At 62.0% G+C, this 20,113-nt stretch overlaps 1 protein-coding gene across 6 annotated transcripts in view; it reads right to left on the bottom strand.

Annotated features, from left to right (window-relative positions):
* The window catches only part of TPCN2 (two pore segment channel 2), a 37,174-nt gene extending 20,970 nt beyond the window's left edge, over positions 1–16,204 (bottom strand). For 2 of the 6 annotated variants that reach the window (XR_007120953.1, XM_047691701.1), the window contains exons 1-13: positions 16,032–16,204; positions 12,753–12,817; positions 11,984–12,060; positions 11,409–11,586; positions 9,521–9,637; positions 5,490–5,596; positions 4,867–4,939; positions 3,561–3,663; positions 2,540–2,605; positions 1,852–1,916; positions 1,269–1,369; positions 696–777; positions 390–476 (exon numbers count right to left, since the gene is read on the bottom strand). Coding sequence is in view for 2 of the 6 variants with exons in the window: in XM_047691701.1 (XP_047547657.1) it covers positions 390–476; positions 696–777; positions 1,269–1,369; positions 1,852–1,916; positions 2,540–2,605; positions 3,561–3,663; positions 4,867–4,939; positions 5,490–5,596; positions 9,521–9,637; positions 11,409–11,586; positions 11,984–12,060; positions 12,753–12,817; positions 16,032–16,128 (1,218 nt within the window). In the remaining 4 variants the exon portion in view is untranslated. Of the gene's footprint in view, positions 1–389; positions 477–695; positions 778–1,268; positions 1,370–1,768; positions 1,917–2,539; positions 2,606–3,560; positions 3,664–4,866; positions 4,940–5,489; positions 5,597–9,520; positions 9,638–11,408; positions 11,587–11,983; positions 12,061–12,752; positions 12,818–16,031 lie in introns of all 6 variants that reach the window. The other 4 variants (XR_007120954.1, XM_047691700.1, XR_007120956.1 and 1 more) reach the window with 4 other exon arrangements.
* Between the last annotated feature and the right edge of the window lie 3,909 nt (positions 16,205–20,113).

Genomic DNA, 20,113 nt, shown 5'->3' with positions numbered 1-20,113 from the left:
CTCTCGGTGGACACAGGGCTGAGCTGGATGCCAAGGGCCACATGGGGACTTGACAAATCGGCGTCAAGGACCAAAACAAAGGCTTTAGACAAACTCAGGACCGTCCTGGGGAAGGACACACGGAAGCAGGTAAGAGTCTGTCGTGAAGACAGGGAAAACCCTGTGGACAGCTCCTCTGGGTCAGACTTGGCCCAGGCCAGTCCCTGTGGTCTGTGAAGTGCATAAGGTTGACAAGACCACCCTGGCTTCCAAGAGCCATTTACCATCCTAGGGGTTGGAATCCCTGGGAAGGCGGGTCCTGGCACTGGTCGCTTAGCGTCACCCAAGGGATGGAAGCCAACAGGTTCTGCAACTTTCCCCGCTCACCCCCGTGGCCTGGCCCCGGTTACCTCTTTAATCACCCTTTTGTCAAACTCATTAAAGAGTTTCTGAAACTCGCCGGCTGACAGCAGGTCGCCACCATAGGAACGCACCTTCTGCAGAGGAGGGAAACGCACCCCGGTCAGCCGGGCCGACGGGAGGGCGGGCCCGGGACAGGACAGTGCCGCGTCCCCAGCCCCACTCGGCCCAGGCCAGCCCCGGTGGATCTGAAAAGACACCCTGGTGGTGAAAGGGGGCTGGTGGCCGAGGGGACCTCTGGGCGGAGCCCAGAAGCACGGGCTAGGGAGGGCCGGGGAAAGGGGGGGCCCGAATACCTCCACGACGGCCTGTGTGTGGGAGCCGGACAGCTGGACTCGCTGAAGCACCTGCAGGAAGTCCTGGGGCCGCACCCCGACTCTGGGGAAAAGACACCCGCACCCCAGTGAGCCCCGCCAGCTCAGCACGCCACGGCATCCCCAATTCTGGCCGGAGCCGCGCGGCAGGCAGCACGGACGAGGGCATGAGGCCAGCCACGCACACGTCAGTCGTCCTGTCATCTGCAGTGCCCAGGCGACCCTGTCCTGACTTCCAGAGAAGCGCGCTGGCGCTCAGCAGAGGCGCAGGGCACGACAGCGACAGGCCGGGGCGCACCCGGCGCAGGCCCCTCGGCCCTCAGCAGCCCACAGTCTCCAGGGGTCGGGAGCACAAGTGAGTCACCCGGGAGGGCGACAGAGCCCTGCAGCACCAGGGATGCGAGTCCGAGGCAGCGCTCGCTTCAGGCAGCGGCCCGCGGGGGCTCGGCAGACGCGCTGCCCAGAAACGCCGAGTGGAGCATCCGGCGGCCCCTCCCAGCAGCCCCCCCGCCCCGCCCCGGCTCAGGCAGGGCGCCCGGGAGCCCCGGCACTCACTCTCGGGGGTGGGCTTCTCCCTCGGCCGTCACGGAGGAGAGCACCTCGTAGGCGGCCCGCGCTCCCAGCCGCCTCCGGAACAGCGAGGTCTGGAAGGACTTCTGCGAGGACAAGGGCTCTGAGCGGCGGGGCTGGGCCTGTCCTGGCCGCACACCCCCCGCCCCGCCTCGAGCCCACGCCTCTGGGGGAGCAGCCCTCACCCCCACAGGCCCCAGGGGAACAGCCCGACTCTTCACGGCCCACGGGACTCGCTAGGATGTGTTTCTGCTCTGCATGTCTGGGGACCCCTGCTCTCCCACACAGGGGGCTCGGGGCCACCTGCCCTGGAGCAGCTGCAGCAGAGAAGTGGCCCCTGGGGGGGCTGTGATGACAGCTTGGCCCCGGGGAGGGAGGATGGGACGCGGCTCCTGCTCCCCCCACAGAAGGGAGCCGGACACCACCGGACACCACGGCGCACCCCGGCATCCCAGGGGCCCGGCCCCCACCCGGCCACCCCTCACTGTGGGGCCGCCCCGCTGGTCGTGGCCCGCCTGGCCTCCGGGGCCGCTCCTCCCGGAGCCGCAGGGACAGCAGCCCGGCTCACCATGAGGTAGCCCCGGAACTGATTGTAGATGATGGCCGTCAGCAGGTTCATCAGAAACAAGCTCCCTTCGAGTGGAAAAAGCCAGTCAGTGGGGACCACTACAGACAGGGGGGCGAGTCTGGAAGGAGCAGCAGCTGCGGGGGCCCAGGGCGAGATGGGGGGGCGACACCCAGGGGCCCAGGGTAGGGAGAGGCTGCGATCCCTGCCAGGGGCCTGGGGCGCGCCAGTCAACACGGAGGCCTCCCCGTCCCTGTTTAATTAACATGCGGCCATCGGGCCTGCCCAGCCACGGGCACCGAGGACAGAGGCCATCTGTGGTCACGACTGAAAACCACGAGGTGGGCCACACTGAGGAGAAGTCACAGGTCAGAGAGCACAGGGTCACAGGGTCGGGAGGGCGCTGAAGGGCGGTCAGCAGGGAGGGCTGACCTAAAGTCACAGGGTCAGGGAGGACACACGGAAGCTAAGTCACACGGTCGAGAAGGCAAACTAAAGCAAGGTCAGCAATGAAGGCAGCTGAAGAGAAGTCACAGGAGGACACACTCAGGTGAAGTCACGTGGTCAGAGACAACACACTGAGGTGAAGACACAGGGTCGGGAGGGCACACTCACACCTGAGCATTCGGGATCTTGCCACGAGGGACAGGATCTTGTCCCGAGTGACCCCCGCAAATCTGTCCGAACTCACCGATCAGGGTGAAGACTATGAAAAAGATGGCGTAGGCCCGGTTCTTGGAATATGCAGGAATCATAACTGGGAAGAAAATGGAGAAACAGAAACATGCTCACAAGCTCGGCCTCCGCTCTGACCCCATCACGGCCCCACCACGTGCCCTCAACAGACGGGGGGCTCTGGCTCCCGTCCAAACGCCAACCCTCACACCTCTGCGCACACACCCCTGCAGCAGGGACCTCGCTCCTTTCCGAGGCTGCTCCTCCCCTCCACGAAGCTGAAACCTGCTTCCCTGGGAACTCCCCACACGCAGAAGCTCAGCTCTCTCTGGGGTGACTTGCTACGACTCACAGGACATGGGGGGACAATGTTCAGGGTCCCGCCACACAGCTCTCCCTGGGTGTGGAAGCTGGGGGCTGCCCTCCCGGGAAGGTCTCCATGAAAGGAGCATCATCCCTCAGCCCAAGACAAAAGTCACCAGCCAGGGCGGCCACAGCCAGGCCCCAGAGGCCCGCAGCACCCCATCCTGGCCACCGCCCTCGCCCCAGCAGCAGCCCCAAATGTGAGCACCACAGCCACCAAATACCCAGGGTCTGTCACCTCAGGGACGAGCTGTACCCCACGGCCACGCCTGAGTGGCAACAGGGACAGTGGCTGGGCCTCAAAGAGGAAGCCACCAGGGAACCCGCCAAGCACACCATTTGTCACAGCGCTCATTCTCAGCTTCTCCGTGGAGACAGGAGTCAGGAAAGACAAGGTGAAGGGAACAGAGCAGAAGAGAGAGAGAGAGCGAGCAAGGAGCTGAAGTGGGAGGAAAAGGGAAGAGAGAGGAAACAGGCAGGAAGGAGAAGGGAAAAGACAAACAGGGAAAGAAAAACAAGGAATGAGCGAGGGACAGAACCCGATGTCCTCCTTTCCACGCTCCACCCAGTGACAGAAAAGCCTGATGCGCTCCGGCCTCCCAGAGCCCTGCGCCGAGGCTCCGGGTTAACCACATCCCCCGCAGCCCCGGGCCCCGCGCCCCCTCCTCACACACCGTCAGGGTTGTTGGCGGTGGTCAGCAGCACCAGGAGGGAGGTCAGAGCCTCCGGCAGGTTGCGAAAATAGATCAGCCTCTCCCGGTCCTGCCCATCGCCCTGCTGAGAGCAAACGGGGCAGCTGTGACGGGCCGTCGGGCCTCTGTCTCCCAACAGCCACGGCCTGTGGCCGGCAGAGCTCCAGCCACCGTGGGGTCAACACCCCTGACCTGCACCTCCCCGTCATCTCCCCACAGACTCTGCACTCATGGCCAGATGGAGCCTAACTCAGGGGACCAGGATGGCTGCATACCCACAGGCCACGGGCCCACGAAGCAGGTCTGCTCAGAACCACGGGGAAAAGCCTTCAGCCACCCTGGCTGGAGCACACACAGAGACATGGCACACCAGTTAATGACACGACCACGCACACACACACAGACACACACACACACACACACACAAAGACACAGAGCACACACCCAGGTAGAGAGACACACAGTACACACAATTACACAAACACAGACACACTCAAAAGATAATTATAGACACAGGCACATGCAAGCACGCACACACGCATGTGCGCACACACGGGAGCTCCAGCTCCCCCAGTCTGCAGTCCTCCCTCGCGGACAGGACAGTCTGAGCCCCCGAATACTGCCACAAACTCCACAGAAACTGGCCTTGGCTGACCCTCGGCCACACTCCCAGGACAGAGATGCGGGACAGCTCCAGCCCCGAGGACGACAGTGACCCTAGCCAGGCCGTGAGGAAAGACACACTGGACCACAGACGCACGGCATGGGGGTCCCGGGGTGAGAGGCGGCAGACACCTCCACACGGCAACAAGCCACTGGGGGGCCGAGAAGCAGCGGAAGTGGGAAGGGAAGGGGATCTGGGGGAGGGCAAAACCCGCAGCCGGAGAAGCAGAGACGGGCGCCGTGGGGCGGATGGTGACGCAGTCCACCCAGCGGCCCCCAGCGCCAGTCCGAGGGGGCCTCCACCTAACAGGAGTGTAGAGAAATCTGGGTCATCAACAGGGCAGGGAGGGGAGGAGAGAGGAGGAAGAGAAGGAGGGAGGAGAGGGAGCAGCAGCCAGGCCACCCAGCCCTGAGCCTATGAGGCCATGGGGACAGGCCCATGAAGACTGGCCATTTGAAGAGACACCTGGGGTCTAGGTGGACCACCGCTGACCCCTGTTACGAGGCTAGGGCAGGCGGACTAACCGGTCCGCCAGCTCTGCAGGCCCAACAGCTACCTGAGGACAGGGTCGACCCGTCCATCCAAGCCCCGGGCTCCCAGCGCGGACAGAGCTGAACACGGTACCTTCTCGCCTGTGAAGAGCAGCATCCCAGACATGGTGAAGATGTACAGGTGCAGCGCCAGCAGGAGCAGGACACTGGGGGAGCGCGGGCGATCAGATGGGAACCACGCCCCGCGCACCCAGCGGGACGGGGTCTAGGGACAGCCGCCCGAGCACTCAGGGAGCTCCCTGCCCCCGAGCCTGACCTGCGCTCACTACCGGTCCTGTCCTTAGGGAGCGCTTTCCCCAGCAGGGACCATCGGTACCCTCGGGGCATCGTCTGGGGGTCCAAGGACCCCTGGACTCTCAGAGGGGATGGCCACATCCATCCATCTGGGCTGGACAGTGAGGGCCAGCCACGTGAGCCACCAGGGGAAGCGGACCAGAGACAGAGGGAGGCCAGGGGACAGAGAACGGAGGCAGGTTGCGGGGGGAATGGGAGGAGACGGGGGGAGGTGGTCACGGCCCCAGCGGGGATGGCCGGGAGCACCCACAGGGCCCTGCAGCCGTCAGGCAGAGGCTCCCAGACCACTGAGGGGCTGCCAGCAGGCCCCCGGACACCCACCCCCTGGCCTCCAAGGCTGGGGCCAGTTGTGCCCCAGGCCGCAGTCCCGGCGCGCCCGAGGGCGGCACAGGGAGCGCCCACCTGGCCATCTCCGGCAGCGACGACCGGATGCACTTGAGCGTCTTCTTCATCATGGACGAGTTCTGCATCAGGAAGAATGGCCGCAGGAGCCTGCGGATCCGCAGCCGCTGGAAGACAGCGGGAAGCGGCTCCGCACCCAGGCCTGAGACCGGACCTGCCGAGGGGTCCCCCAGACCCACTCGGACCCCTCCCGGCCAGCCGCTCCAGGCCCCAGCCCCCCACCTCCGTGCTCCCCAACTCCCACTCCGCAGCATCCCCCAACCCCTGCCAATGGGCCACCCAGCTCCCATCAGCCCTGCAGCGCCATGGGGGGCTCCACACCACCCTACAAAGCTGTCTGTCCCACGGGGTGGGGGTGAGGGACTGCTCCACGCTCCTGGCTCCTCCCCCGCCCCACCCCCATCTGCGGCCCGGCTCCCTCCCGCAGACATGGCCACCAGGCCGCACTCTGCACCCTGCAGCCCCCGCCCACAAACACACACACACGTGCACGTACACCCACACACACACGCCCTCCACGGCATACCCTGCACAACCACACCCTCCACGCACATGCATGCAGGCAGGCGCGCGCGCGCACACACACGGGCATGCGCATAGGCCCCGGTGTCCTCCTGCCCCTCTTCCTGTCAGAACCAAGGAGAGGCCCTCCCACCCCCACTGTCTGCAGCACACCCCAGCCCTCTCAAGGGCTTCCCTCGGGCGTCCCTTCCTCCTCCTCCACTAGCTAACACACCACCCATTCTAAGACCCTGCCCCCCACACCCCCACCCCTGCCCCAGCCAGTCCTCTTGTCCGGAGCGCTGGCCCCAGCCTCAGAGACCTCTGGGCCTGGGTCTGCCCAACGCCTCAGGCCAGCTCCCCCATACCTGACCCCTGAGTGCTGACACCCAGAGCCCCTTCCTCCCCCTCTGTGGCCTCTCGCCTTGGGGAACTTGTCAAGTCATATGGTTATTTGCTTTTTGTGATTTTTTGGCGATTTGTACCTTTCATATGAAAGCGTTAACACCTCTCTCGCAATCACCCCACCTCCTCGGCCACGTGGTCTTAAGTGTCACGTTAAATCTCCACGCATCTTGTCATAGAAACCCAGCTGACCACGTCCCCTCCCTGCCCAAGGCCGAACGACTGGCCTGGAGGCCCACTCTGGCCCGTCCCGCTGCCTGCAGCCCTCAGGCCACCCCTCTGCTCAGTGGGTGGACTGTCCTCATCCCTCCCAGGCCAGCGTAAATGCCACCCCCTCCAGCATGGCACCCATGGCACTCCAAATGCCATGACGTACCTGGGTACCTGGGGTTTCCTCATTCTAGAGGGCTCTCTCTCAAGAGAATGAGGTCCCACCAGCACAGGCACACAGCAGACCCTCCAGGTCGTCCACAGGATACGGGAGCCCAAGGCCTGACTCAACCTCCCTAGGCTACACACATTGTCAGAAGGGGGCCCCGCTCTCGGCACAGGACCAGAAAGCCCCAGGAAACATCAGTAAACGGACACTCACGGCTCTGCCCACTGTCCCCCTGCGCCCGTGCACCCATGGGCTGAGAGACCAGTGTCCCCAGCTCACCCATGACCCGCTCACGGCCCCTGGATGGAACCTCGTCTCAGCAACCACATCCTGAGTCTCGGCCACCTCCCTAGGCCAAGCGGCAGCTGAAGGTCCTACTGGCACCCGCACCAGGGTCCTGGACCCTCGCCTGTAATCACAGATCAGGGTGCAGCTTGCACCTCCCGCCAAGAGCCCTCCCCATGCTGGGGCCACATCAGGGTCATGGACACAGGGACGTGTGACCTTTATGAAGGACGGGGAGGGACAGCCGCAGGACTCAACGCTGATGAGCAGCTGGCCCGGGGCCCAGAAGCCCCTGACGAGGCCCCCAGAGTCACAGCCCGCCAACGAACCTGCAGAGGCCTCGCCTCCCACGAGAAAAGAGTCGTGACCATGGCCTACCCAGTGACCGGTAGACCCCACGTGATCTGACCTCCGGGCCACAAGGTAGAAACAGAGAGACTAGGCTGGAGCAGGGGGGAGGCCCCCAGTCCCTCTACGCCCTCCCCCGCCTGGTGCCCGTGATGAGTTCCTTAGGACCGGCTAGCTGGTCACAGGGAAGGACCGCAAACCTGGTCTATGGACGGTTCTGGGTGACGTGCTGAACCCACCCAGAAGTGGACCGTGTGTGGCGCTACGGCCTCCATCGGGAAAAACTGCCACAGGGGGTGCTGAAGGGAAAGCATTTCAGCGGGTTAGGGTCTAGCCTGTCTGTACCGAGAAAGAGAACAACTCCCGCGGGGTGGTCAGGGCACAGAAAGAACAGACCCGAACAGTGGGGAAAGGTCTGAGAAGTGTGTGCATGGACGGACTGAGGGAACGCCCACACGACAGAGCAACATGTCCTGTAATGTCCGAGCCTTTGCCCCGAAGGCCACCACGGATGGCCTGCCCTCTAGAAGCAGAGCCCAGCTCCGCTCACCCACCCCAACGTGGCCGCAGCAGCGGGGCAGGTGACTGCAATGGGCCCCTTCCCTGGGCAGGGCGCTGATCTGTCCTCACTGGACAGCCAGGCATGAGGGTTAGGGCCCTGCCTGGGAGTGCCCCAGGACCACCATCTGAGTCTCAGGGGCCATGCAGCTTCAGACCAGCCCATGGCACTCCCCGGCTTACACCGCCCCACCCCGAAGGGTTCGATGGCACGAGGCGGGCTCGGGGACACCAGCCCTGGGAAGCAGCGCCCCGTGGCCCCAGGATGTGCACCAGAGGCTCCGAGCACCAGGACAAAACAGAACGGCCATCCTCCACTCCCCAGTCACAGTCCAAGGCCCTGCTGCTCTGGAAATGGCCACCCCATGGACAGACATGCCGTTAAGAGTCAGGAAAAGCAGGGTGGGATGCCGGTGGCAGGGGGAACACCACTCCCACTGCCGAGGACAGTGCTGCAGCACAGAGGCACGGGGAGGTCTGGGTCGGGGCTCCTGAGGCACAGCCAGGAGAAAGACTATCAGAAAACTCAGGGACTCCAAAAACAGGACCCCTGAAGACACAGACTGGCCAGGAATGAAGGTCTGGGTCCCTTTTCGAGGGGAAGAAGCCACAGGAGCAGGGAGCCGGCTGCGGCCAAGGGCACGGGGAGCCTGAGCAGGAGGAACCCAGAAGGGCCACACCAGCAACAACACAAGCCCGAGGGGCTGCGCGCAGCCTCCCTACCTGTTGCACAGACACGGGTTTGCACATGTTCGTGTAGCTCTTTCCTGCGAGGAAGTGGGAGGCAGGCACCAAGCCGGCCACCCTGCCAGCAGCTCTGCTCCCCTTCGGCAGCCCGCTCCCTCCTGCCAGTGAGGGCACTAGGGAGAGGCTGGGAGACCGGAGGGGAATACGCGACTGCTCTCCGTCTCCTTGTTGGCCATAGGGCAGTGCCCATGCTGGGGGCTGCCAGCCTCCCTTTCCTGCAGTCTCCGAAAGGGTCTGGGTGCTCTGCCCCACTCCAGGGCCTGGAGGGCGGGGCCCCACTTCTGGGGGCCCCTCCCCTGAGCTTCCTGCAGCTTCCGCCCCACCCCCGTTCTGCTCTGTCGGTTACTCAACGCCTGTTTAAGCTTCTATACAAATTCTCTTGGCTAAAGCACCTGACGGGCTCATGTGCCCAACTGTTCCTGATGGACACGGGTGTCCCCACACCAAGTCTCCCCGCTGCTGTCCTATCCGGTAACCGGGCAGTGCATCTGGGTGGGGGGCAGGACGGGACACTCGGGTAACATGGACTCTCCCACAGCAGCAGCCCCAGAGGTTTGGGCACATGGCCAGGGCAAGGCCCCGGGGACGGCAGGGGATCCAGCCATTGGACGAACTGAGCTGGAAAAGGGCGAGGCAGGAATCAGGGGTCCTTGTGCCCTCCCCAAGCCTCAGTGCCTCCTTCTGCAAGATGGGACACGGCCCCATGGCCCGATGGCTGACTGGAGGGCTAGGAGGGCGGGCAGAGCTGGGCAGGGGGCAGGCCGCCCAGAGCTCCCCGCTCCCCGCTCCGAGCCACCGCACCACCTACCTCCTGGCAAAGCAGACTCAGCGACACGATCCAGTCCGTGAGAGACACGACCAGCACCGCGAGGTAGGCCAGCAGCCAGGGGTTCGTCCGGAACTGGGCCCACCCAACCAGGTAGCTCTGCAAGAGGGGCAGGGGGTGAGCGGGGGAGCAGGCAGCCCCGCAGACACCAGCCCCGCAGCCAGCCCCAGCCTGTCGGCGCACACAGGTGAGGCCAGGGCAGCCAGAGCAGGGGCGCTTCGGCGGCCAGTGTGTCCTCCACGTGACCTGGGGAGCAAGAACCTGAGCTCCCCGCCCAGCCTGCCGGTGACCTCAGACAGCCAGTGATCCTGGGCTCAGCACTTAACCACGCCTGCCCGCTTCCAAGTCGGTAACGGGGGCCGAGCCGTCCTGCCCATCCCAACCGTCAGCTTAGCTTATGCCCAAGAGCCACTCTGGAAAAGAACCATTCTGGTGGGGCGCCTGGGTGGCTCAGTGGGTTAAAGCCTCTGCCTTCAGCTCAGGTCATGGTCCTGGGGTTCTGGGATCGAGCCCCACATCGGGCTCTCTACTCAGCAGGGAGCCTGCTTCCCTTCCTCTCTCTCTCTGCCTGCCTCTCTGTCTACTTGAGATCTCTGTCAAATAAATAAACAAAATCTTTAAAAAAAAAAAAAGAACCATTCTGGAGAAGGGGCTATAACACCATCCATGGTCCACTTCTGGTTAGGGCCGGCCCACACCCAGAACCATCTGTAAACCAGGCCTAAGGGGCACCTGGGCGGCTCAGTCGGTCAAGCCTCTGTCTTCGTTTGACTCAGGTCATGATCTTGGGTCCTGGGATCGAGCCCCATATCAAGCTCCCCGTTTGGCAGGGAGCCTGCATCTCCCTCTGCTCCTCCCTGTTCGTGCACTCACTCCCTCTCGCAAATAAATAAAACATTTTTTAAAAAAAAATTTAAATAAACCAGTAAAAATCAACCAGGCCGGAGGTCTCTCTCTGGGGCCAACTGGCCAGCCGTCACAAGCCCCACGGACGGCAGGCCACCCAGACGTCACTGCGCGCAGATAAAAATGTACACTTGCTCTGACTTTTGAGACTTCCCAAACGCACCAGCCATTCAAAAACACTAATGAGAATGTCTCACCACTTTCAGTTCCAGTTTTAAAAACCCCCAAACCCCCTCAACACATCACAAGCTGAAGAAACAATGCAAAGCTGCCCACGGCCTCAGCGTCAGCTGCAGGACGGCCCAGCAGGGGCCGGGCAAAGGCAGCCCGGACTCCAGGGACAGCCCGATGCACTGTGTGGCCAGCGGTGTCCCGGGGGCCCAGCCCCAGAGTTGTCTGATAAAGGCAGCACGAGACCCGTGGCCAGACCTGGCCTCTCGGCCCCTCTGCTCTCACAGGGAAACCATTAGGGCTCTCAACTTTTGACACGGCTCAGAACCTCAAATGAGCGAGGCCAGGCCCACCCCCAGCTTCTGAAAGGACTCGGGTCAGAATCTAGAGTCAGACACACACCACGTGGCAACAGGCCCCTTTCCGCCCCACGCCCACCTCCTCCCGTGTTCCTCTTCTCTTGGGGGTGGGAGGCTGGGCAAGACTGGGAGAGACTGGGGTCTCTCCTCACAAGGGCACCGCCAGACCCTCAGCCACCCCCGGAGGTCCCACAAGGTCGTGCACCCGACAGGCAGAGCCCAGACTCAGTCTGGTCTGGAGAAGGTGGAAGCAGACAGAGCCTCTGTTTCAATGACCAGAACTCTCCACCCACCCAGGCCTCTGCTCAGGGGGTCAAAGTGCAGTCGGAGAAAAAGGCAGCTGGATCCGGGAGGGTAAATGAATCAGGAAAGCAGCGGACCGGCCCGGAGGGCGCTGGCCCCTGGGCTTTGGCCCCTGACAGCGCCCACCTCACCTTCACAGAGACGTCGGCCACAAAGACCAGCAGGCAGAGCACCTCGACGCCCTCGGTCAGGCCGCAGGGTGGATCCCAGGGGGCCGAGCGGTAGCGGATGTCCGCGGTGCTAGTGAGCGAGGAAGGGCTCTCGATAAAGGCCAAAAACAGGATCAAGAAAATGGTGAGGCTCAATATCCTGAAAAAAAGAAAAAAAAAAGAAAAGAAAAACCAACAAAAACTAATTAAAATGCGCGCACCAGCAGGGCTCTGGGCCAAAAACTAGATCCGCAGGCGGGATGCCTGGGAAGCAAGGACAGACTCCACGGCTTCAACAGGCAGAGCCCACGCCTCCTGGTCTGTGGCCGCTCTCGCACGGTCACATGCCAGTGCTCAGGTCACAGCTCAATGGCCAGGCCTGGAGCTCACCCCCAGGAGAGCCCCTCTTTCCCCGGGCAGGGCTCCGTTCCCAGAAGGTGGGGAAAGCGGCTCCTTCTCCGCCATAGGGAGGGGGAACCCGCGTGGACCCTGAGGCCGGCCTCCCCGCACCCAGCCAGGCCGTGGGAATGCCCCGCTGCACGCGTGGGCCTTCTCACCATTGGCACGTGTTCGAGTAATACAACCGGTAAAGCCACATTGACCTGACGTCCATGCGGTGGTTAATGGAGCGATACTGAAAGTGAACATCACACGGGGGGGCGTGAGCGGGGGTCCCCTCGGAGCCACACACATGGCCAGCCGCAGACTGGGCGCCCACTGGCCCCACGACAGGCCCCCAGGCAGCGAGACGTGCCGCAGGCCAGAATCTACTTCGGTGGCACACGTGGACAAAGGGCTGTCTCGTGACCCCGCAGGGCACCCGAAGCCCCACGGCCCCGCCTGGACGCCCACTTCCTAACGTACAACTGCACCCGCTGCCTGCGAGGGTCCCCACTCTGCTCTGCAAGGTCCCCCCACTGTGTCACTCTCCAGGCTGCCCCCGGCCTAGGCCCCACGTGGCCCCTTCCATATCCTATTTCCCGAATCGAGCCTGGATGTTGCTTTCCAGCAGGGGACATGGTCTGACCATCCCTGGGCGTCTTCCGTAGGCCCCGGGAGAGGCAGGCACAGGCCAGGCTCTCAGCAGGAGGGAACTCAACAAAACAAGTGATGGATTCTAGGACCTAGCGCCCACCTGCTTTAGGGAGGATTCCAAGCGACCCGTCCCCAAAGGCCCCATTGTCATGGCTATGATGACCACATGGTTCAGCCACCAAGGCCCCTGCCCCAGGACAGCAAGGAGGGGATCAGCAGGGCCATCACCCAGTGCCCACAAACACCTGGAGACCGGCCCAGACCCAGCCACTGGGAGCAGGTGGCGCCCACCTGGATCGCATCTTCGATGAAGACAGCAGCCTGGTCAAAGCAGAGGTCCCGCCAAGACAGGGCACCTGTGGGCAGAGAAGCCACACTGGGTGACACCGTGGACCACGGGATGCTCGCCTGCTACGGGACCACTGAGACAGAGGAAAGAACCTGTAGGCATTCTTTTCCCAGGGTCTGCAGTGAGATGCCTTTCGCCCTGCAGCAAGTCCGCACAGGCGCGGCCCCAGGCCTGGCCCGGCACACAGAGCGTGCTCCGTGAGCGGGCCACTGTGGCCCCCTCCCGCCGTCTTCACCCCCCAGCAGCTGGGGGGTGTCAGGGCACAGGAGGATGGATGTGCCCCACAGGGGCCCCCACAGGCTCCCGACTATGAGAGGCCTTTGGGACAAGTTGGGCGGCTTGAAGCCTCATCCCAGCATCCTCACCCCCAGCCCATCAAGGAGCCAAAGGCTGCTAGGTCAGTCCTTGCAGCCTTGGGATCCAGCCACTGCTCACGGCCAGTGCCACGTCTGCAACAGAGGAACCCCATGGCCTGCGGTCCAGGAGAGAGGGTGCAGCCCAGGCAGCCCCGGCCCTGGGGGAGGTCAGGGGGAGCCGGCACGCAGCCCCCAGCAGCCCCCAGGGCGGGGCTTGGAAGCGGGGCTGCTTCTGTTGAACACCCTCCTGTCACCTCTGGTCTTTCTGCGCCAGCAGCTCGGGACGGGGAGCAGCAGCTTCAGGCATGCCTCTAGAGCAGACCTACTGAAGCCAGACGCAGGGCAGGCAGGGCAGGCAGCAGGCTACCGTCTACTCCGCCCCCACCCCCGGGGAAGTAGCTGCCCCCATCCTCAGGGCTCCTGGCAGGGGGCGGGGTTGGCAATCAGGGAGACAGGGGACCCTGGACAGAAGTAGGAGGCACGACTCCAGCCTGGCTCTGCCATCACAGCGAACACCCACCTCTATATGCCTCAGTTTCCCCCCACGTACAACCTCCATGCTCACCCTGAGGAGCCCTGTAAGTTTTCCCAGGGAGGCTGTGAGGATGCGGACTGCCTGCTTCCCCTGACAGCATCCCGGGAACTGGGATCAGACAGCCCGCTGGTCGGCTCCCTGCTGTACCCACAGAGCCCAGGACCATGCAGGGGTCAGCACATAGTGTCCTCAAAGCTTCTTTATGGTGTGAGTGAATCACCCTGAGGGGAGGCTACAGGGCAGGGTGGTCTGAGGGCCCAAAAGGGGCCTGGAGTTGCCCAAACCCCAGATGAGAAGATGAGATCGCCACCTGGAGAGATCTAAGCATACAAGCGTCTTAGACAAGAAAAGCCTGTGTGCTCACTCTAGGCGCAGACACGAGGTGCCACTGAAGGGGCTCACGTCCAGGCAAGCCGTAACCGGCCAGGGGTGTCAGGCACCCTGGGAACTGCCCGCACACACCAGACCTCTGGCCTGGACCTCGGGGTCCCAAACCTCAGAAAGGCCTCCCTACCTGTTTCGCACACTCTGACAGCAGCAGGCCAGAGGAACCTTGTCACAAACCCTCGGTCGTGAGCATGTCACAGCTTCCCACGAGTCCCCAGTGCTCCTGGACAAAGTCCACACTGCCCCCAGCTGGCACTACGGCGCCCACCTCACCCACCCACCGCGCGTCCTGCTGAAGCCTCACCCTAAGCCCTCCAAGCCCTTGCCAAGGCCAAGTTCTCCCAAGACTCCAAGCCCTGGCTTAGGCTGTTGGCCCTACCAGGACTTACTTCCCCTAAGCGGCGATCAGCGGGCACACCAGGTCAGAGCGTCAGGGCAGAACATCTGCCGAAGACAGCAGAGGACAACAGGGGTTCAAACACTGTGTCTCCCAGCAGCCCAGGGCCAGTCTCTCTGCCCAGAGCCCCCCCTCCTTCCTGTTCCAAGCTCCACCCTGCACGACCTGCCTGGAGCCCCAAGGAGCTCCCTGATGACTCTGGGCAGGCCGCCTCCCCTCTGTGCCTCAGTTCCCCCTCACAGGTCAGACACAACCAGATGGCTGTGCAGACTGCATGGGCCGCTGTAGCTCCCGATGCTTTTACTCCAGAAGCCCCTTCCAGTGTGGCGCTCCCTCGTCCTCTGACTTCTCCTTGACCATAAAGAGGGTGACTCCCCGACCAGGAATGAGAAGAGGAAACAGCTACTGTCCCCTGGGGCGAATGAGGAGAGGCTGGGTCAGAAGGACCTGCCTGCAGGGCCTGAAAGGGACCGAGCAGCACAGTGCCCCAAACCGTCAGGAGGAGAATCCAACTGCAGGGCTCGAACACCTGGTGCACAGGGCCCCACCTAAGAGCCCCCGTGGGAGGTGAGGGCAGGCCAGCCATTCCCGGCCCCCACACTACCGGCCCCTCCAGGACAGAGAAAGCACAAAAGCCAGAAAAGGAAAGTGCATCTGGAAGGAACACCCAGCATGACACCAGCAGCAGCCCCAGGGCAGCCCAGCGCTGACCTTGGACAGGTCCCAGAGACGCTCTGAGCCTTGGTTTTCTCCTCAGCAAAATGAGGCTGAGGCCCTTCCATCCCTAACCCAGCACCCAACTCCGGACTTCTGCGGGAGACAGATGGACTCCTCCCTCCCGCCGGTGGCCCGCCTGCCCCGGGATTCAGCAGCTCGGCTGGTAAACAGGAAGGGCAAGAGGGAGCTGCAGAGGGCAAAGGGAGGAAGCTGCCCTGGGCTGGGCTGGGCTAGGCTGGGGAGGCCTGCCCCCACCCACGAACCCCAAGCTGAAGGGGGACCAGCCTCTGGGGACAGTCCAGCACCGAGACTGAGAGAGGAGACGGAAACATCTCCCCAGTCTACCCCCAGGAGGCTCGAATCCCAGCCCAGCCACTTCCCGGCTGTGTGACCTTGCTGGGGCAGGGGAACGCCCCGCTCTGTGCCTCAGTTTCCATCATAACCGGGAAGAAAACGGAAGTGCTGCCTCCTAGGGGCCCCCAAGGCGATCAGCGAGGCCTGGGTCCACCCGCGGTTCATCGAGGGGGCTGCATGGGGCTGCGGGGGACTGACGGCCGGCAAGGCGACGCATCTCGGGCCGGCTGGTTGGAGGCAGGGCGCGACCCTGCGGCGCGTGGCCGGCCCGGGCGCCCGCTACTCCGCAGGGCGCAGCCCCCGTCCCCCGGAGCACGGCTGCCCTCGCTCCCCACGCCCGCTCGGACCCTGGCCCGTGGGGCGCGACCGCAGTGGCGACGGCGAACGGCGCGGAGCCGACAGGACCCCGTGCGCCACCCCCGCGCCCCGCGCCCCGCGCCCCGCGCCCCGCTCCCCTTTCCAGGCAGCCGCTCACCAGGGCGGCAAGAGGCTGAGCCCGCAGGGCAGTCGCGGCCGCCGTCACCCCGGGCCCGGCTCAGAAGGGGCTCCGACTCCGCTCCGGGTTCCGCCATGGAACCGCCGCGCGCCGCTCGAACCCTGCCGGGAGTGCCGGGTGCCGAGCGCGAGCCCCACTGCGCAGGCGTGGAGGCCCCGCCCCTGGAGGTCGGGAGGAGGAGCTGACGGCGCTGTGACGTTAGGGAATGCCCCTTCTCTACCAGCCAATAAGAACAGAGGGTCCGCGCGGAGGCGGGGCTCCCCCGGGCCCTGCCTCCCAAGGGGTGGGACTCAGCTTCGTTCCCGCAGGGAGGGCTTCTAAGGACTGGGTGGGGCTGGGAGGAACGCCTGCTCAAAGACCCGCGTCAGCAGTTCCTGGGCACCGGTTAGAAAGGCAGATTCCTGGGCCCTCCCCGCCCTGCTCAATCAGAAACTCCGGACAGAGCCCAGGAATCTGTGTTTTGCTTGTAAGCACTAGGTATAGGGGGGTCACGACCAAAGGACATCCCCCAAAAATGGAACTTGAGTTTACCCTCTGGTAATGAACTATGTAAGATTCAATATAATTAAGGGTAAGGTTTAAAAAGACAACTGACACACTTGAAAAAAAGATATTTGCAACATATACGTGAAGTGTTTCCAACATTAGCACATAAACAGCTGTTTTCCATTGCTGCAGTAACACATTACTGCAAATTTATCAAAAACACCCTCCACGTATCATCTCTCAGTCCCGGGGGTCAGAAGTCCAGAGGCTAGACTGGGTCCTCACATCGGGGCCTCACAAGGCCAAAGTCAAGTTGTCAGGGCCAGGCTCACTCATGGGCTGGCTAGGGCTGCGGTCCCTGTTTCTTGCTGGATGTCGACCAGGGTTCATTGTCAGCTCCTGGAGACCACCACATTCCTTCCCTCGTGGCCCCTTCCGTCATCAAAGCCAGCAAGGGCGCACTGAACCTCTCTCATGCCTCCTGTGAGACTCTTCAAAAGGCAGCCAGATGCTTCCAACCTCTCCAGCTCCTCCCTCCGCCACATCTCTTTACCTGTGAGGGCTCCTGTGAGTATACTGGATGCACTGGATTACCCAGGATACTCTTATTTTAAGATCAGCTGATTAGTAACTTTGGTTACATCTGCAAATCCCTTTTGCCAGCTACCCTACCTTAACCACCCGTGCGATGCTGGGAGGATGCTGGGAGGTTGAAGGTACCAGGAACCAAAATTCCGCCTCCCACAGAGCTCTTAAAAATCAGTAAGAAAGCTGATCGATGGCTCAGTCGGTTAAGCGTCTGCCTTCAGCTCAGGTCATGATCTCCGGGTCCTGGGATCTAGTCCCACATCGGGCTCCTTGCTTAGCGGGGAGCCTGCTACTCCTTCTCCCTGCCTCTCCCTTTGCTTGAGCTTGTGCGCTCACTTGCTCTCTCTGGCAAATAAATAAAATCTTTATTTAAAATAAAATTTTTTTAAGAAAAAGATTACATCCTCCTTAGGTGGGAAAGGAACAAAGGACTTGAAATTATTGTCCCATCAATATCTTAATTCTTATCAAAATTTGGTCATTGTCCATCCCCCTCCATTCACCCTTTTATCTATTATTTTTACTCTTTTATTTATCTTAAGTTTTCTTCTAGTTGATTAAAATTTTCTCATTTCCTGAATTTCATTACAATCAATCAATAAATGTCGGCAAACCCAAATGATGTGCCACTTATGCTTTTTTCTAAGGCCCTTTAAAATAAATACATGTGTTGGTTTTCTACTGCTGCGTAACAAATAATCCCCAAACTTCTTGGTTTAAAAGAACATCAGTGACCTCTCACTTTTTCTTAGACTGGAACCTGAATGCAGCTTGGCCAGGGACCTCCAAGACTGAGTCTCCCGCAGGCTGCAGTTGAGGGGTCCATCAGGGCTGCACCCATCTTGAGGCTTGAGGCTCAGTCAGTGGCTGTTGGCTGGATTCAGTTCCTTGGGAGCTGTTGGACTGAGAGCCTTGGTTCCCTGCCACATGGTCCTCTCCCTAGGGCAGCTCACGCCAGGGTAGCCAGCTTCATCAGAGCAGGCAAGAGAGAAAAGTCAGAAAGAGAGAGAGAGGACAAACAAGGTAGAAGTCATATCCCGTCTAGCCCAGTCCCTTCACCCTTGCTGTGTTCACTGGTGAGATGCGAGTCACCGGGGTCAGTCCACCTTCAAGGTGAGGGGCTCTGTGGGGGTCATCTTAGATGGATGCCTGCGGGGGTGCCTGGCTGTCTCACTCAGTTAAGTGACTGACTCTTGACTTCAGCTGGGGTTGTGGTCTTGAGGACCTGGGAGCAAGCCCCAAGTTGGGCTCTGGCTCAGCGCAGAGTCTGCTTGGAGATTCTCGCCCTCTCCCTCTCCCTCTGTCCCTCCCCTCACTCTCACGCTCCCTCTCTCTCTCTAAAATTAAGGATGCCTGCTGTGATAGGTGACAAGGCTTTAACATTAATTCCTGTGCCCATAAGGTCATCTCCCACACCACAATTATCTGTCCTCATGTCCATCCTGTGAGCCAAGACAGCTGTCACTGCCCCTCGCTGGTGGATGAAGGCGGGGGGCGGGGGGGGCGGTGGCATTCCTCCTGAGGTGGCTTCACCCAGTGGGCTAGAAGCTCCATGTCTGAACACAGCCCTGGCCAACCATTCACTCCGTCCCCGAGCACAGGAACCCCAGGTGGGAGAGGAAGGAGTACCAGGTGGGCAGGCCATAGCACACCAGGTCTGGGGCAAGGCCAGGCTGGGCCCTGGCACGGCTGGGATTGTAAAATGAGACCTACCCCAAGGAGGCACCAGGGCAAAGTCAGAGCCGGTAGTGTGCAGAGTAGATGAGAAAGGGAGTGCTTGGCCCAACTCCAGGCAAGAAAACAAACCTGAGATTCACCAGGGGACAGCGGCCTCCTCTCTCCCTCCTCCCCCTCCATGCACAGAATTGAAAAGCCCACCCACCACCACACAGCTGTGTTTCCAATGTCTCTTTGTTGCCAGTGCTCCCTGGAAGCTGCAGTGGAGAAAGCGTCCTCTTGGTGGGGACACTGACTCCGGCTCAGCCCAAGGATCGCTTCATGCCTCTCACACCAGGGCCACTGTTGCAGGCTTACACCAACAACAGAGCATTTTCTCCCAAGACCCCCAACCGGCAGTGGCTTGAAACTTGGTTTGAATGTCAGAAATGTCCCCCTCGGTTCCCAAACACGTGCCGGGGAGTAGAGGGGGCGCTCTGTGACTTTGGGCAAGGTGTCAGCCAACTGATTTCACAGGGAGATTAATGGGAACTTCCTAGTGAGGCTGAAGGGGTGTAGGGGAGATCCCAAGAGGGGCCCAAATGTCCTTGCAGCCTGGGGACACCCTCCATCACAGGTCAGGCTCCCTGGGCCTGCTCTAGACGCTTCTGGGTCATGTTCCTTGCTTTCCTGGCTACCTCCGGCCCACCGCCCACCACGGGGCGGGGCTCCCCGTTAGCCACACAGGCAGTGAGCATGCGCCCACATCAGTCTTTCTAAAGGTGGCTTTGATGCATCCGTTCACTCATCCCTCCTATGGAGCACGGACAGCATGCAGGACTGGCCTGGGCACCACCCAGGAACACCGAAGGTGCTCAGCGGCTCATTCAAGTCTGACCTCGTATCGCTCCACAGCTCCGACCTCGTGAGCTCAGTGGCGCCTTGCTGGGCCTCGGTTTCCGCACCCATAACGTGGGGTTAACAAGCCAGTGCAGACTCCCAGGTGTGCAGGGAGAAGGGACACACAGCAGGGCCTCAGTCCCCGTTGCTACTCTTCCCCCAACTTCCTTGTATTCCACGTCTGTGAGAAACAGCAGCGTCTGAAGGTCACGAAGGATCCCCAAGTCCCGTGTCACTCTTCAGTCCCAAAACTACTGCTGTGGACAAGGCGGCAATTATCTCCCTGGTGTGCTTAGGGAAATGGAGGCTCAGAGGGGCCACGGGTCCGCCCGCGGCCACACGGTGGGTGGGACACAGGGCTGCCAAGCCTGGCCAGAGCCCGGGAGAGCAGAGCCCGGGGCCATCTGCAGGGCGCTGGTGAGCTAACCCCT

Source organism: Lutra lutra, chromosome 10 (genome assembly GCF_902655055.1).
Source record: "Lutra lutra chromosome 10, mLutLut1.2, whole genome shotgun sequence".
In the NCBI taxonomy this organism is placed as follows: Eukaryota; Metazoa; Chordata; class Mammalia; order Carnivora; family Mustelidae; genus Lutra; species Lutra lutra.
Note: the sequence above shows the minus strand (reverse complement) of the source record. Positions and strands in the feature narration are given on the sequence as shown.